Source organism: Orcinus orca, chromosome 5 (assembly GCF_937001465.1).
Source record: "Orcinus orca chromosome 5, mOrcOrc1.1, whole genome shotgun sequence".
Lineage (NCBI taxonomy): Eukaryota > Metazoa > Chordata > Mammalia > Artiodactyla > Delphinidae > Orcinus > Orcinus orca.
Genome location: NC_064563.1, coordinates 65,177,222 through 65,195,929, shown reverse-complemented (window position 1 = coordinate 65,195,929; position 18,708 = coordinate 65,177,222). Strand labels below are relative to the sequence as shown.

The 18,708-nt window shown below is 41.5% G+C and overlaps 1 protein-coding gene and 1 pseudogene across 4 annotated transcripts in view; both read left to right on the top strand.

Annotated features, from left to right (window-relative positions):
• The window catches only part of MCCC1 (methylcrotonyl-CoA carboxylase subunit 1), a 63,691-nt gene extending 53,646 nt beyond the window's left edge, over window positions 1-10,045 (top strand). For all 4 annotated transcript variants that reach the window (XM_004278403.3, XM_012536243.3, XM_033403111.2 and 1 more), the window contains 5 exons: window positions 1,677-1,726; window positions 4,681-4,818; window positions 6,345-6,452; window positions 8,827-8,898; window positions 9,679-10,045. In XM_004278403.3, coding sequence (XP_004278451.1) covers window positions 1,677-1,726; window positions 4,681-4,818; window positions 6,345-6,452; window positions 8,827-8,898; window positions 9,679-9,807 — 497 coding nt within the window. In that variant the 3' untranslated portion in view covers window positions 9,808-10,045. The remainder of the gene's footprint in view (window positions 1-1,676; window positions 1,727-4,680; window positions 4,819-6,344; window positions 6,453-8,826; window positions 8,899-9,678) is intronic.
• A 7,202-nt stretch (window positions 10,046-17,247) lies between these two features.
• Window positions 17,248-18,476, top strand: LOC101289979 (actin-related protein 3-like; annotated as a pseudogene).
• The last annotated feature ends 232 nt before the right edge of the window (window positions 18,477-18,708 follow it).

Genomic DNA, 18,708 nt, shown 5'->3' with positions numbered 1-18,708 from the left:
TGTGCCAGCAGGGAAGTCCTATTTTTGCAATTTTTAAAAACAACTGATAAAGAGAAAAATCACTGTCATATAAAACTGGATGAGGGGAGAATCATAATGGTGTTTTATATGCCGAAGTCTTAATGTTCAGAGGAGAGAGAATTCATTCCACCTAGACAGACTCCTCCCAAGGACAGTGAGTGAGCGTGATGTGTCAGTTGGTGTGGCTGAGGACCAGCAAAGTGTGAAGGAGGAGCATGAGCAAAGAGGCACAATTGTGGGCAAGGCTAGAGGCATATATGGAGAATATTAATTGGCCCATTTTTTCCATTTGTTTGGAACACAGGGCTATGTAGAAGAATAGTGGGAACCAAGACTGGGAGTTTGGTGCCTTCCATACCAGGCCAAGTATTTTGAATGTGGTGGGGACATGCTAGGCAGCATCAGCTGGAACGGTTGAGACAGGAAGCAGGAAGTTTTGGAAGGACCTCTTTGGAGGCAGCCAGGCCAGAAGCTGTGGGACTGAATCAGAGTAGAGCGATGGGAATGGACAGGAGGAAGTGTAGAGGACAGGTCCTCCAGGGGAAGAATTTGGCAGCTTTGTGGTGACTCTTGGAGGTGGAAAGCAAAGGAGAAGGAGAAGGCAAGAATGATAGGTTATAAACCTGGATGACAAGAAAAATGGTGTCAGTCATGGAGCTCACAGGTCAGGAGGGAAGGCAGGCGGAGTGGGGAGATGATTTGTTGGCTCCACCATATTTATTTTAAATTGCCAATGGAGGATCCTGCTAGGAGTGACTAACTAGAGTTCTGGAGAAGGAAGGTCAAGTCTGGAAACAGATTTGAGCTGGCAGCATCAAGATGCTGGTTGATGTGTCAGGAGTAGATGAAATGACTTTGGTCTGCATTCTCTACCCCACGAAATTTCCATCTCCTAGGATAGTCTTTAACCTATTCTGTAGTCACATAATGATATAACTATATTGTATATTATATTTGTAAAGTCTGCACTTTCACCTTTATTTATTTTTAAAAATTTTTTATCTTTTTGCGGTACGCAGGCCTCTCACTGCTGTGGCCTCTCCCGTTGCGGAGCACAGGCTCCGGACGTGCAGGCTCAGCGGCCATGGCTCACGGGCCCAGCCGCTCCGCAGCATGTGGGATCTTCCCGGACCGGGGCACGAACCCGTGTCCCCTGCATCGGCAGGCGGACTCCCAACCACTGCGCCACCAGGGAAGCCCTCACATTTATTTAATCATTTACATTCTCATACCCAGTTGATGGGTCAGAATGGATCAGAAAAGCAAGATTTTAAATGACTTGGTCAAGATCACAGAGGTGATCTTGCCACAGATGGCAAATTTGGGTCTTAAGCCAGAACTTCTCTTTCCCAATTACTTACATTTTCTACTATGACACTACAGCCTTTCTTGTTGACGGGAAAGTATCTGAAATATCCTATAAACTTAAAAGAGCTAAAACTCCAGTTTTAAAAAAGGAAAGTTTGAAATACACCTTTATTGAAACCTGTCTGATTTTTAAATTTTTTTAATCTTTATTGTCAGAGAGTTAAAAGATGTTGATATCCCTAACAACTAGTTATCCTTAGGTTGAAAGTGATGTTTTCAGAATCTCAGTTACTGAATAAATGAATGTCTTCTAATTTTTCTTCAATTTCCCCCCTTTCTCCATAAAGATGTAACCATAGCTGTAACATATAACCGTGATGGGTCACATAGCATGCAGGTAAGCCTTTCTGGTTTTGTTCTACAGCTCAGAGCTGAATCTGATCTCTGTCATACTAAGTAGAGTATTTTTTAACTCTCTACTTTCTCTTAAGCCATTGATTATTATGACTATAATTAGGAGAATGTCATGAGCTTTTATTTCAGACCAATTTGGAGAAATTACCCCCTATACAGTTTCTGATTATTTATTCAGTTTGTCTGTGGGGTTCCTTAAGAATAAAAGATGGGTTAAAAAATAATAATAATAATAATAGTTTTGAATCAGACACGTAATAAGCCCCTAAATTATGTGAATGTATTTATATCTAAAGTAGTAGTTCTCAAATTTTTTGGTCTCAAGACCTCTGTGTACTCTTAAAAGTTATTGAGATTCCCCTAAGAGCTTTTGTTTGTATTAGTTACATCTATTAATATTTACCATTTAGAAAATTACACTGAGAAAAAAATTATTATTCTTTTAATGTACGTTTTTAAAATATACATAATGTGTAATTTACCATTTTAACCATTTTTAAGTGTACAATTTAGTGGCATTAAATACATTTACATTGTTGTGCAACCACCATCCATCTGCAGAACTTTTCTCCTCTTCCAAAACTGAAACTCTGTACCCATTAAACAATAAGAGCCCACTCCCACTTCTCCACCCACCCCTCCTCCAGCAGTCACCATTCCACTTTCTGTCTCTGTGGATTTAACTACTCTAGGTACCTCATATAAGTGGAATCATTCAGCGTTCTTCCTTTTGTAATTGGCTTATTTCACTTAGCATAATGTCTTTGAGGTCCTTCTGTTGTTGTAGCATATGTCCAAATTCCCTTCCTGTTTTAAGGCTGAATAATATTCCATTGTATGTATATACCACACTTTATTTATCATCTTTCAATGGACACTTGGGTTGCTTCCACCTTTTGCCTATCGTGAATAATGCTGCTATGAACATCGGTATACAAATATCTCTTCGAGACCCTGATTTCAGTTCTTTTAGGCATATACCCAAAGAAGTAGAATTGCTGGGTCATATGGTAATTTTCTTTTTAATTTTGGGGGGAACTACCATACTTTTTTCCATAGTGTCTGTACCATTTTACATTCCCACCAACAGTGCACAAAGGATCCAATTTCTCCACATCCTTCCTTGCCAACAGTTATATTCTGGTGGGTTTTTTTGTTTTGTTGTTGTTGTTTTTCTTTTTTTTAAGAAACCATTCTCAGGTGTGGAAGTAGTATCTGACTGTGGTTTTGATTTGCATTTCCATAATGACTAATGATGTTAAGCATCTTTTGGTATGCTGATTGACTATTTGTTTATCTTCTTTAAAGAAATGTCTATTCAAATTATTTGCCTTTTTTTAAAAACCGGGTTGGGTTTTTTGTTGAGTTGCAGGATAAACGGAGAAAAGTTTATTACAAGCACACATTCCATTAGCCAACAGAGCAATAACATTATCACGTGTCCTGCAATCTCTAAAAAATTCCACTGTATACTTGAGAAAATGAGGGTAAAAAAAGACAAATAACATTATGTTATTATGAAATTGTTTGACTTTGTGGAACTCCTAAAGGGGTTTTGGGGACCCCAAGGGATCCACAGGTCATACTTTCAGAATCTCTAGTCAAAATTTTTATGATAGACCTCAATTTTCAAAAGTCCATTATACGGGCAAAATGAAATGCTAAAAGGGTTAAAAAACAATATGAGAACTCAACCAAATTCCTATAGTAAGTATATATTCAGAGAATAGAAAAAATCATTTTTAGTACGAGCTAAGAGATTTCAAATCCTGCAAAATGAATTTATCAATGATGTGCTTTAGATTACCCAACGCTTTGAGACACATTAGTTTTCTTTCTCTGAGATTCAGACAAATGATGGGAAATCTACTTACTTTAGTATGTGAGAGTTGCAATTCATATTGGTACCTCTGGTTTAGGAACCCCTTCTTATCCCTTGGTAAATGGTAAATTAAATTGCAGATTTGTTCTAATCTGCTCATGGAACTACATTCACGAACTTAGAATGTGCTTCTGTAGATCTTTAAACAAAACTGTTCCCAATCTAACCTTTACGTCCTGAGAATTCCACAAACATTCAAATGGCTGTTTTAGTAGGTTCCAAAGCAGAGAAAAATGTCATATTTTTTAACTTAGGATAGATGAGAACCATGTATAAATACTGCAGTGTGACCTATTTCACTTTAGCCTACATAATATATTTGAAAAGAATAGCCACAGGACTCTGACACTAACATGGGAATTGAAATGAAAAATAAAGAAAGAAGATTTAAATGAATTTTCTGTGTGTAAGGGAAATCTTTTTCTTGAGTGCGTATATGAGAAAGCATCCTTTTAAACAGAAAGGTTTCATGTCCTTTTGTCAGCTTCCTTGGAAGGTTAAGTGTGAAATCTGTTCTTCGGTACCCGCTCTCTCAGAGTAAGAAAATTGTGGTCAATCTCCAGCTAATTTATCTTCTTAAATCATAACTGAAACCCATGAATTGGATCTACATGTTGGTAAAATCTATCTAATTATGGGGTTCTGGCTTTTTTCATTACTAACTTTGGCACAGTAAAACTAAATTTGACTTTGGGTACTCAGAAATGAGTACTAACATGTAATATACTCAACTGAATTTTAATAATTTTGCTTACTTTGATCTGTATTTCTATTTCACTTTTTTATTGCTATTCTTAAATGAACCTTTTTCTGTAGCAGTATGATGCTATAGATATGTTCTATAACTTTTGTTTTCCTTTTAATTATCTTACTGCTGTTTCTTTCTAGAGTATTTTGTTTATGAATCTTAGGAGGAAATTTCCTACATGACTTTTAAAAAAAACATTTTACCTATTACCTTTTGAAACTTACTAGTAAAGAATTGATTTTGATTTTAATTCTGTAGGGTTGTTCATTTATTTTATTTTAAGGATCTTATTTTTCTGTTTTTTCAGATTGAAGATAAAACTTTCCATGTCCTTGGTGATCTTTGCAGTGAGGGAGACTGCACTTACCTGAAATCTTCTGTTAATGGAGTTGCTAGTAAAACTAAGCTGGTTATCCTGGAAAACACTATTTACCTATTTTCCATGGTAGTGTCTTTTCTTTATAATAACACTGTTGTGAGGGCTTCCCTGGTGGCGCAGTGGTTGAGAGTCCGCCTGCCAATGCGGGGGACACGGGTTCGTGCCCCATCCGGGAGGATCCCACATGCTGCGGAGCAGCTGGGCCCGTAAGCCATGGCCACTGAGCCTGCGCATCCGGAGCCTGTGCTCCGCAACGGGAGAGGCTACAACAGTGAGAGGCCCGCGTACCGCAAAAAAATAATAATAATATAATAACACTGTTGTGGAGATTGGGAGAAAATTGCTTGACCAGAGGTATTCCACTGAGATAGTAGAAAGATCCTGCTTCCTTCTCTCACTGCTGTGACCTTTTCTCTGTCTCCCTTTCAGTCTGTTTCTTTGTCACATTTCCACCTTCTCTATTTCTCCATTCATCCCTTTTGTTCTCACAGATTCTCACTGACAGACACATATCCATTTCTTCCTTTAATTCTTAAAACCACCCTTACCCCCTTTTTGTCAGAGCGAATCTCCCTGCTCAGGGGGCAGTGTTCTCTCAGGGATTTGAGGCCTGAAAACTTCCCCCAATCACCATCCTCCTAGCACTGGGAATCCTGGGGACTTGGGAGGGTGACCATTGTGGGAGGAGTCTGTGGACCGAATACTCCTTATGGGGGCGGTGGGTGGGGTTAGTGGTGGTCTCGTGGCAGTCAAAGGATGGTTGGGGTAGGCTCGGCATGGATTTGGTTAGGAGCTTGTTAGAAGACCTTGGTGTTCTGCATGGGCGAAGAAAGGGAATGGATTATCAGATATACTGTGGCCTCTTCAGAGTCTTCTCACATTTGGGAACCATCTTCCAGACCACAGTCCTTTGTGATGAGATGCCTTTAGTATTCCAGTAATTAAACTACATATTTGGAGTCAAGGTTGATCTCATTTTACCAGGCATTTCTTGCCGTAGTCAATGTGCTAGAACAATATGATGGCAGAGGCCATAGAGTGGAGTGGTGAAGGGCATGAGTTCTGGAGTATGAAGCTACTTGGGTTCAAATCCTGGCCCTACCAGCATCTGCTTGACCTTGAGCAAGTTAAACTCTCTAGGCTTCAGTTCTCCCATCTATGAACAGAAATAAATAAATAACAGAACCCAACTCATAAGGTTGTTGGGACCATCAATGACATTATATGTTCATATAGTTGTTAAGAAGAGTTCCTGGCTTAGACTAAGCACCTTATAGTGGGGTTGCTACTAAAAATGGCTTCCAGACAGTGGCTGTCTTTTACCGACAGTTATATCCTTTAATTCTTTTAATCCCCTGTGAGGCATGTATGCCATTACTTCTTTACAGTGGGAAATCAAGACTGAGGGGTTTAGTAATTTGCTCAAGGTACAAAGCTAAACTAGAACCATGGTATTAAAGATGACTGATATTTAACAAATAGTTTGAAAATAATCATCACCTCAGGTCTATTAGTAAAACTATAGTGATCTTAATTTCATTTCTGATTTATGTTACAAATATATGCCCCATAAATATCATTTCTATTTATAGGATGGCAGTATTCAGATTGGCATTCCAGTCCCCAGATACTTGTCCGCAGTGAGCTCAGAAGGAACCCAAGGAGGTGCCATAGCTCCTATGACTGGAACTGTTGAAAAGGTAATGATGTGAACGTATGTAGAATGATGTACAATAAGTCCTAATAAATGTCTTTGTTGAACTTTGTTGTATATATTCTTTTTCCCCCTCTCTAAATCTTGCTCATAGGAAAGCATCCATTTCAAGAAAACAAGAGGATCTATTATAGATTCAAGTTCTATATTACAGTGAAAATACCATTTACCTAATTTTTTTTTTTTTTTATGGCTGTGTCGGGTCTTCGTTGCTGCGCGCAGGCTTTCTCTAGTTGCAGCGAGCAGGGGCTACTCTTTGTTGCGGTGCACAGGCTTCTCATTGCAGTGGCTTCTCTTGTACGGAGCACGGGCTCTAGGCACGCGGGCTTCAGTAGTTGCAGCACACGGGCTCAGTAGTTGCGGCTTGCGGGCCCTAGAGCACGCGGGCTTCACTAGATGGTGCGCGCGGGCTTGGTAGTTGTGACTCCTGGGCTCTAGAGCGCAGGCTCAGTAGTTGTGGCGCACAGACTTAGTTGCTCCACCGCATGTGGGATCTTCCCGGACCAGGGATCAAACCGTGTCCCCTGCATTGGCAGGCGGATTCTTAACCACTGTGCCACCAGGGAAGTCCCCATTTGCCTAATTTATGACAAAGACTCTTCTTTGAAGTGGGAATTTCCATCAAAGTACAAATAATCAAGGTTGTCTTTATATGATTAAAATGACACATTCACCAAGCATTATCCAAAATTTGAATGGTATTGGTGAAGAACAATGTGGTTTGGTGTTGAATGCCACATATATTCAGAGTTGAGATCTTCCAATGGTGGTAGATCAGTAGTCTCCTTTTATATACTTACATATAGTAGAGTCCCCTTAAATGTATTTAAGTCATAAAAATTCAACTGTATGTTCTTGGTACCCATAAATAAAAGAAGAAAACAACTATTTAAATAGTGTGAGTGATTTCACCCACCATTCCTGTCTGGAAATGTTTGCCCCAGAAGGGCAACAGACTTGAGGGACTTGGACCTGCCTTTTGCTCATTCAGTCTCAGTTCCCACAGGCCTCTTGTAATATGGGCATCCCTACTCAGGGTGTACTTTTAAACATGCACTTTTTTCCCCCATAACTGACCTAAACCCAGATCATTGATTTCATTGAATGCTACTAAAGTTATCACCCAGCATTGGGTGATTGTGGGGCTCTCAGACATGTTTCTCATTTTTCACAGTTTTGACTGTACACATTGACTTCAGAACCTAACTCTACTGTGTGATGTTTCTGAAAACTACTTGATAACCATGTTAACCAAGAAGACAGTAAAACCATATGGGATATATGAGTTCATTTATACTTGAAAAAAGGAAAATAGAGATATTTTTCTGTGTTGCCAGTAAGTTTAATTCTTTCACATGAAGATTGTCTATGCATTTACTACACAAGGCCCTAAAGACTTGAAACACTATCCTAAACAACCTAAAAACTAGAAAACCAGGCAAGACCCTCCACCCTGCCTGTCGTGAAAACATTTAAGTGTAGTACAGGCATACAGCAGAGAGATTGCAGGTTTGGTTCCAGACCACCACAGTACAGCAAGTCACATGAATTTCTTGGTTTCCCAGTGCATATAAAAGTTATGTTTATACTACACTGTAGCCTGTTAAGTGTGCAATAGCAGTATGTCTTAAAAAAAAGTGTACATACCTTGATTAAAAAATACTTAGATAGATGTATAACCGAATCACTTTGCTGTATGCCTGAAACTAACACAACATTGTAATCAACTGTACTCCAATATAAAATAAAAATTTTTTAAAAACCTGTATTGCTAAAACATGCTAACCATCATCAGAACCCTCAGAGAGTCATAATCTTTTTACTCATAGAGGGTTTGAAATTTTGCAAGAATTACCAAAATGTGACACAGAGGCACAAAGTGAGCAAATGCTGTGGGAAAAATGGCGCCCATAGACTTGCTTGATGAAGAGTTGCCACAAACCTTCAATTTCTTAAAAAGAAAAAAAAAGAGCAATATCTGTGAGGCAAAATAAATGTGAAGAGCAATAAAACGAGGTGTACCTGTAGTCAGTCCTTCCCCGTTGGTGACATATCTTGTCTGTGTATTCATGAAAACACAAAAGGGTCTTGAAATACATTAAGTGTATTCATCTGATTCAAGGAAAACTCAGTGGGTTAGGGGGCAGGGATGGGTAGCTAAGGAGTGCCCCCCACTGACAACAGTGCCCGCAATGCCAGACTGACCTATGGGTCTCTGATTTGTGCCAGTATGTTTGTCTTTGGCAGATAAGACAACCACACAGACACATACTTCTGCTGTGTACATTTATATACCAACTCCGTGGACCACAAAGGACCTCTGCGTTTTTAAATATTAACCTGTCACTCTGACTCTCTAGGTGTTTGTGAAAGCTGGAGACAAAGTAAAAGCTGGAGATTCTTTGATGGTTATGATCGCCATGAAGATGGAGGTAAGTGAAATCACGGATTCACTTGCCAAATAAACTATGGGAGCTATCAGTCCCAATCATTCTTTTGTCTTATTTTGTAAATTAAGACCATTTTAAATATTAAGAACCATAGATTGATGAAGCCTTAACTGCAGGAAACAAAACCAAACCATCCTTCTCTTACATTTTCATTTTGTGAGATTGTGCCTGTCATTAGTGATTCTGAAATTATCAATAGCTTAGAGTCAGGCAGTAACCCAACAGAATATTAGCTACTGGTATTTTCTAAGGCCATACCTAGGATGCCAAATATCAGTATCAAAGTGAAAACCTCAGTCAAGTTAAATTAGCTGTTTAGGTTTTTAGATGGTTAGAAATTGTAGGCCATTGGTTCTGAGCCCTGGTCACAAATTGCACCGGGGAAGCTTTTTGCAAAAGTACCTCCCAGACCAGTTGAACTGGGATTTCCTATAGGGGAGCCCAGGATCAGTAGTTTTTAAAAGCTTCCCAGGTGAGAGTCTACTGTGAAGCTTGAGCTGAGAATTACTAGCTAATTCAGAGCTTCCCAATTATTGACCAGATGCATCAAGGTAGTGATTCTTCTCAATCCCCAAGCGCACCATAAAACTGTTATTATTTTCTCTGTGTGCTGTGATATGAGAAAGGTCGGGAAGCACTGATACATGACAAAACATCAAAATAATTGGCTTCATTTTTCACTTTTCATGTTTCTTGACTTGGTGTGTGCTCAACCCTCATTAGCATCACAGCCATTGTTTGTCATGCCTTTTGTCTTTGCAGCATACCATAAAGGCTCCAAAGGATGGCACTATCAAGAAAGTGTTCTACAAAGAAGGTTCTCAGGCCAACAGACACGCTCCTTTAGTCGAGTTTGAGGAGGAAGAATCTGACAAAAGGGAAGCAGAATAAACTCCATTAAATAAGCGGCCAATTAAGCAGCCTCTTAAGTGTAGTATCTCTACACCAAAATGGGAAAGTGCCTTCCTGCTTTTCTCGGGGTCTGATGACCAGCACTTTTACTAAATGATTGTATGATTGCGCTTAAAACCGTTTCGTATTTAAGAATCATATACTTGGGTCACAAATACAATAAATTATCTCAGAATATTTCATACTAATAAAATGATACTTTTTTATTGGGAGACAATATAGTTTGTTTCTGCCTCAAATTTTATACAATGTAGTGTTTTTAGGAAGGTGAGCAGCAACTTGATCAAAGGAGAACAACTGAAAAAGAAAAGGTCATTTAACTAAATGAATTATTTCCTAGTCACAGTCATGATGAAAATGGACAGTAACATATTTCAGAGACAGATGCCATAGCACTAAACCTAAGAGTTTTTTTGCCAAAGAGTAACTTCTTAGGTAGTTTAAACACATGGATGCTATTTGTTTCTTGTTTTTGTGATTGGAAAGTTTCTATCTAGACTGCCTCTGCCTTTATTGTACTTTCTAAGCTTGTATAAATATATATACACACACACATGCTTTTGTGTATATGTATTTTATACACCTACATATTATATGTTTAAATTGTATGCTAGAACATATTTTTTCTAGAAATGCACTTTCAGTCCCCTGCATTTTCAGGTATCCACTGAAGTGTTAAATATTTGTTGAACTGAGTTCTTACTGCACACATGAGATTATGTTAAATGTTATAGAGAATACAAAGAAATTTAAAAATATGGTCTCTGTACTTTTAAGATACTGATGATTTAATTGGGGAAATAAGACATAATCATGTCGAAAGTTATGTAGGAAAACAGTCAAATCCACAATTAAGCAATTCCATTGTCCAGAGAGTGGTGAGAAAGGTACCAAATACTAAATTTGGAAACACTGAGTTCTCAAGTAAATCTGATCACACAGCTTAGTTAGAATGTCCATTTTTCCAAAAAGGCAGCATGAAACCTAGCACACTAAGACGTGGATGGGGGTGAAGGCTGATGGCATATGACTGGGGCAGGACATGTCTTCTAGGAGCTGGGGGGAAGAGAGTCCTGTGGGCAGGTGTGCTCAGGGTAGGTTTCATTAGGAAGGAGAACCCAAGGGCAGTAGCAGGGGTGCAGGGGGGTTGCAGACTAGAAAGGAAGGAGCTGTTGAAAATGAGTAAGTTGTGTTCTATATCTGGGAGCAGATCTGCCCGATTGGAGTGGGAGGTGCTTGAGGGTTAGGGAGGGACAATAAGAGAAAAGGTATGAAATTTAGGTTGGGACCAGATTTTTTTTTTTTTTTTTTTGCGGTAAGCGGGCCTCTCACTGTTGTGGCCTCTCCCGTTGCGGAGCACAGGCTCCGGACGCGCAGGCTCAGCGGCCATGGCTCACGGGCCCAGCCGCTCCGCGGCATGTGGGATCCTCCCAGAACGGGGCACGAACCCACGTCCCCTGCATTGGCAGGCGGACTCTCAACCACTGCACCACCAGGGAAGCCCGGGACCAGATTTTAACTGGCATGGAATGGCAGGTTTGGATTTTATCTTGCAAGTTGTGGTTACACTGAATTATTTTTCAACAGGGAAAGCAGTGATTTTGAAAAAAATTATCTGGCTGTTAGTGCCCCTTTAAAAACAACTTTGACATTATTTCACAAGGTTGAACATTTGTATACCCTGTGACCTAACATCCCACTTCAGAAATGCACAAATGCACTTGTGCACCAAGAATGTTGATAGCCACATTACCCATAATAGCAAAGCACTGGAAACAGTCCGAGTTGGCTGGCAGGAGGAGTAAATAACTGGTATGGCGCACGGTTGAATACTATGTAACAGCAAACTAAACAAGAGCATCAACGTGGATGAATCTTGGATTCATAGTAGTGAAATAGCACATACCAGGAGATATACACAGTATGGTACTACCTTTACAGTCTTCCAAAATCAGCAAAATCAACTATATTCATATGTGTAAAATAAAGCTATATTCTTTCTTTTTTTTGATTGAGGTATGGTTAATTTACAATATGGTGTCAGTTTCAGGTGTACAGCAAAGTGATTCACTTATATATCCTTTTTCAGATTCTTTTCCATTATAGGTTATTACAAGATATTGAATATAGTTCCCTATGCTATACAGTAATTCCTTGTTGCTATTTTATGCATAGTAGTTTTTATCTGTTAATCCCATACTCCTAATTTACCCCTACCCCCCTCCCTCTCCCCTTTAATAAAACTACATTCTTTAAAAAGTAGAATAAAAAATTTAAAATTAAAGACAGTGATTAACTCCAGGTATTAAGCAACGGGTTGACATGCGCGAAGCATGTACAGGTAGATGCAAGTTACTCTTAATGTTCTAGTTGTGGGGCTGAGTGTTTGGTTGGTTATATTTATTATGCAATTATGTTACAAAACTAACATGTTACATATGATTCAAATAATGTTTTAGAAAATTTCATCTGGCAGTAACTTGCAAGTTGAATGGAGGAGGAGAAGACTAGAGGCTTGAGAACCAGTTAGGAAGAGGTGCTTACAGATAGATATTTAGGCATGAGGTAGTAAAGGAAGAGGCCATCTAAACCAGTGCTTTTTTTTTTTTTCTTTTTGGCCACGCCACGAGGCCCTGGGCAATGAAAGCACGGAGTCCTAACCACTGGACCACCAGGGAATTCCCTAAACCAATGCTTTTAACTATAGTTTTAGCAGCACAGTCTTCTGCCCTGCCCAAACAAAACTTCCTCTGTTGACAAGAGGAAGAAGCAAAGGTGCTCTGGTGGAAATTTGGGGTTGCTGTATGCTCCCTTTCATATCCTTCAGGGGAACAAGATAGTTATTCTCTGTTTCATTGTTGAGGGGCTATGTAGATCACAGGTAATAATGTGTAGAGAAGGAATTTGAAGCCAGCCATCCCAATTACCCACATACTAGCGAAATTCTTTGAGATCATCGCTGTAGTACTGTGTGAGCAGAGTTCCTTTGCACATGACTGCATCTGTTTCTTCTAAAACATTCAGGGCATTTGCTGTATACCAGGGCCTCTGGAAACAAAGATGGTAAGAAATGGTTTTTGCCCTTGCCTCAATTAAAGCGAAAGAGGATCCAGCTGTATAGAATAAAGTACTGTAATTGATGGTAAGTAGTATAATATGCTTGGGCACCAGGTGCCACGGAGGGGCTCAAATGAGTGGAGTAATAAATTCTACTTTGGGTCAGGAAGCTGAGGGAGCGCAGTGATATTTGAACTGGGCTTTGGAGGAGAGCCATTTGCCAGAGGGAGGAAGAAGGTAAGACCAGGCCATTGCAGGGAGAGGGACTAGCAGGGCTAATAATAACAGTGAGGTGTGAAAATGCACACTGTTCGGGGCACAGAGGAATCCAACAGAGGCTGGACCATGGGGCGTGGCCGAGCAGGGCTGGGACGTGGCTGTCTAGCCAGGGAAGGACTTTATTCTGGGGGACGTGGCTGCCTAGCCGGGGAAGGACTTTATTCTGGGGGACGTGGCTGCCTAGCCGGGGAAGGACTTTATTCTGGAGGCAGTTGGGAGCCCTGCAGATTTTCAAACAGACAGGTTTTTCAAAGTTATTTCTGTCCACAGTCTGGAATACAGATTGGAAAGTGGAGGGAGACTGGAGACAGTGTGTCCAAAAGAGGCACCAAATATGGAAGCCTGGCCTGGGTGGTCCAGGTCCAGAAGACAGGCCTCGGTGTACATCTCCTTGACTTAAAAGTAGCTCTTCTTTTGGATAAGATCCATTTATAGGCATGGATCAAAACCTGAACCATATTGTTGGAAGAAAGTCATTTGTTACCTTATCTTTGACAATAGCATTCTGGATACAGTGTGTTTAGGTCTGTAATAACCAAGAAAACAAAATCTAAGAGCCCTGATAGTTGCTTTTTAGTCACTGAGGAAGCCACATAGCATTGTAGACAAAACAGCTTTGGAATTACAATTCTTGCATGCAGATCTGAGCCTTGCCACTTACTGTAGTGTCTTGGGCACGTCCTTTACTTCCTCTGAGCTCTATCTGTGAGCAAGGGTAGTAGCACTACCTCACAGAGTTGTTGTGAAGATTAAATGAGAAAATACAGAGGCTGCCTTTAGCACTGTGCTTGAAACATCATTTATACTCACCTGGTAGTTATTAATTTCTTAACTTCAGCTATTGCTTGAGAGCAATTGAGAAACTGCTCTAAATTAAGCCCAGCTGATCATCCTTGCCAGCCAAATTCCCAGGTCCCATGGTGGTGAAAAATCCTGCCTGGTCATGCATCACCCTGTCCCCTCTCTTCACTCCCTCCCTCAGCTCTAGCCTGCTCCAGGGCCAGCCAGGCACCTGTCCACCACAGGCAGACTGTGGTGCTGCCAGGGGAAGCCTCCGTCAGCCCCACACCCCCACACCCCCACCGTCAGCCACAGTCAGCTGCCAGGCTGGCATGTTCCAGAGCCTGCCTGCTAATGGGACAGAAGCACTCCCAGCAGCAGCTCACCTCTTGCACAAAGGCTGGGCCTGCGCTTGCTCCATCTTCCACATCGGTTGTCACACACGTGTGTAGCTGGTACTTGGAGGGGAGACCTTGGTATCCGGCTGAAGCCTGTTTGAGTGGGCATTAGTGTTCCGCTGGGCAGCATTGTAGGGAAGTCTCTTACTTAGCTCAACTATCTCTTTTTTTCTTCTGTGACTGGCTTCTCTTGCACATGTGCCATTCTGAACTCTCCAGTAGTTCTCTTAGGAATATTGGACGTTGGAATGTGCGTCTGTGTTCTGCCTACACGTGGCACTTCTGTTGTCGTTAAAATATTTACAGTGTTGATGGTAATACTTTGCACTTCTGTTGCACCTTTCATCAGAGGATCTCAAAAAGCACTCCTAGATATTCGCACTAAGCTTCAAAATACCCAGGAAGAGGAAAATGTGATTTTAAACTGTGTGGTGAGAGGGGAGGAGATGGATGTCCCCAAATGCTTTGCTCCAAGCCCAGAGCACGGAGTCTTGGGTCATTAGTCCCTTCCTGCTAATGACACACTGCTCCCTGAGGGCTGGTCCCAGGGAGTTGCAGCCGTGGGGTTAGCAGTTCTCCAGCGACCTGCCCGGGCTCTCTCGAAGTCTCCAGCTGGGTAGGAGCAATCTTGCCTACCCACCCCCACTCCCTGTGAGTTACCCTGGGGACACCATTTCTTCTGGACCTGGGCCGCTGTGCCTGGGCCGCTGGCAGTGCCTGGGCCGCTGGCAGATCATAGCCCTGATACCAGTGATGACCCTGTCACCCTGACATTTGTCTCCCATCTGCTGGATCCTAGGAATCAGAATGTCTTTGTGCCTCTAACTGGCTCAGATTCCCGCAGTGAGTTGCCCTCCCCTTAAACCTCCAAGCACAGCCTGGATGTAACTCCCTCCCTCCTAAGATGGCTAACATTCTCTGTTCACACCACCGCTGGTTAGTATTTTGCTAAATGCTTTGATGAGATTTGAAATAACTCTCATTCCAAATACACCACTCCCACCCCAGAAGAAGATTTTAAAAAACGCTAACAACAACAAAGAAAGGTAACTTGTTACTTCTCTGTGTTCCCAATTATTCTTACTCCTTTCTCATTACCACCTATATTATAAAATCACATGGTTGAGCTTCCCTGGTGGGGCAGTGGTTGAGAGTCCGCCTGCCGATGCGGGGGACACGGGTTCGTGCCCCGGCTCCGGTAAGATCCCACATGCCACGGAGCAGCTAGGCCCCGTGAGCCATGGCCGCTGAGCCTGCGCGTCCGGAGCCTGTGCTCCGCAACGGGAGAGGCCACAGCAATGAGAGGCCCGCGTACCGCAAAAAAAAAAAAAGAAAAAGAAAAAAAAGCACATGGTTTTCTCCATTCCTGAAAGCATGCTTCATGTTAATTATAATGCAGACCGGCACCCGCCTAAGTTTGTTCCCCTGTTACCCATCTGGCCCCATGCAGAGCTTCGCTTTTTGATATGCCCGTCTAAACAGACTTATCCTCAATTGCCCTCGATCTTCCCTGCTCCTCTCACAGGCCCGACCCATCACACACCTTAATGCTGGAGTCATTCCACCCGAATTCAACACATCAAATAATTATTGAAGAGCTCTTACACGCAAGATAAGCCATAGATCTTTATTTAGTTCCTTAGCCACGTAAATATTAGTCTCTTCTCAAATAAGTATTAACTTAATTTTGGAATAGGTAATATATTCCCATGATTCAAAATCCAAAAATGTATATTAAAAGATACACAGTGAAAATCTCCCTCCCACGCACACAGCCCCCTCACCTCTGCCAGTAGTTAACCACTATTTTTTTTGGCCGCACTGCACGGCTTGCAGGACCTTACCCGCGCCCTCGGCAGTGAAAGCGTGGAGTTCTAACCATTGGACCACTAGGGAATTCCCTATTTGACCACAATTGTTTGTTGTGTATCTTTCTGTTACCCGAAAACTGAGCTCGCCTCGGTGGGCCAAAAGACACAACCAAGCCAAAGATTGGGAGAAGGAAGGGTTTATTACTCACAGCAGGTAAGGAGAACACCAGGATCTTTCCCAAAGCAGTGTCTCCCCAAACAGCAAAACTGGGGACCTTTTAAGCTAAGGGTACGTACATATTCATACAGGGGCTTGGGTGGTGAATGCATGTTCATGAAGGGGCTGGAGCCGAGGAGAATTCAGTGTAGAAGTGGAGCAAAGGTTGGCAGAGTCCAAGTTTTAGTTGATTGAAGTCACAGAGGGTCAGAAAAGGTCAACATCATCATTCCCCAAATTCTGACCAGTCTGGGATCTTAGCTTGTAGTTAACACCGGTGTGGGGATCTGAGTTCCTGCAAACAACTCAGATATGTATTAGATCGTTAGGTATCCCTTGAAGAGCACTCTGTTGGCTATTGTTTCTGAACTGCTTTTCCTTTGTTTCTCCCTTCTACAGTAAAAGTCAAGCTCCGCACTTTGCTTTTTTATTTAATAATGTGTGTTAGAGATCCTTCCATAACAATATATAGGGAGTTTCCTTATTCTGTTTCACAGCTGCATGGTATTCCATTTGTTCCACCAAATGGATATAATTTATTCAATCAGACCCTTATCTGTAGATATCTAGACTGTTTTTAACATTTTGGTATTATAAAAAATGCTGCAGTGAATAACTTGACAATACCTTATTTTGCACATACTCAGTTATATCTGTTAGGATAAATTCATAGAAGTGAATTGCTGGGTCAAAGACCAATTATAAAGTATTGAAAAATTAAGCCGCTGACCGAGCCTGCTGCTCTCTCGCTACTGCTTTGGCTTCCCGGCTCCCCCCAACCCCCGGATGGAGAGGGCGGCCCGGCCGTAGATGGTCAGATAGCTTCTAGCTCTCGCCACCCACCCCTGGCCCCAACCAGCACAGAGCAGATGGCAGCAGCAGGCGAAGAGGAAGATGGCGGGAAGGCTGCCGGCCTGTGTGGGGGACTGTGGCACAGGGTATACAAAACTAGGATATGCTGGAAATACGGAACCACGGTTTATCATCCCTTCCTGTATTGCTTATTAAGGAGTCAGCGGAAGTGGGTGATCAAGCACAAAGGAGGGTGATGAAAGGTGTTGATGACCTAGACTCCTTCACTGATGATGAAGCAATAGAAAAATCTACATATGCAACAAAGTGGCCAATCCGCCGTGGTATAGTTGAAGACCGGGCCTCGATGGAAAGGTTTATGGGGCAAGTGATCTTTAACTATTTAAGGGCGGAACCTGAAGACCATTATTTTCTTTTGACTGAACCTCCACTGAATACTCCAGAAAACAGGGAATATACTGCTGAAATAATGTTTGAGTCCTTCAATGTTCCAGGCTTGTACATTGCTGTACAGGCTGTTCTTGCCTTAGCTGCATCCTGGACCACCAGACAAGTAGGAGAACGGACGCTGACCGGTACAGTAATAGACAGTGGAGATGGTGTCACTCGTGTCATCCCTGTGGCTGAAGGGTATGTGATTGGCAGCTGTATTAAGCACATTCCAATCGCAGGACGAGATATAACATATTTTATCCAGCAATTGCTGAGAGACTGAGAAGTAGGAATTCCTCCAGAGCAATCCTTGGAAACTGCTAAGGCAGTAAAGGAGAGCTATAGTTATGTCTGCCCAGATTAACAAGTATGATACAGATGGATCAAAGTGGATTAAACAGTATACTGGAATCAATGCTATCTCAAAGAAAGAATTTTCCATTGTTGTTGGATATGAGAGATTCTTGGGACCTGAAATTTTTTTTCATCCAGAGTTTGCTAATCCAGACTTTACTCAGCCTATCTCAGAAGTAATTCAGAATTGTCCTATTGATGTCAGACGTCCTCTCTACAAGAATACTGTCCTCTCTGGAGGTTCAACCATGTTCAGGGACTTTAGACGTCGCTTGCAAAGAGATTTGAAAAGAACTGTAGATGCCAGGCTGAAATTAAGTGAGAATTGAGTGGTGGTAGATTGAAGCCAAAACCTACTGATGTACAAGTCATTACATATCACATGCAGTGATATGCAGTTTGGTTTGGAGGATCCATGCTGGCTTCCACACCTGAGTTCTACCAAGTATGCCACACCAAAAAGGATTATGAAGAAATTGGACCTAGCATTTTCTGTCAAAATCCAGTGTTTGGAGTCATGTTATAAAATTGGCTTCATAGTTATTGGGATTAGGGAAGTGGGGAAGAAATAATCTTTCTGATTACCTGTTTTGTCTGGATGGCTGGTTTTGAGGTTGTAAACCTGACTTGAAATAATAAAACCAAACATAATTATACAGAATATTTTAATAAGTATATCAACATGCGAATGTAGAGGAGCCAAAATGATTAAGTGATTTTCTTTAGATTGAATAGTTGA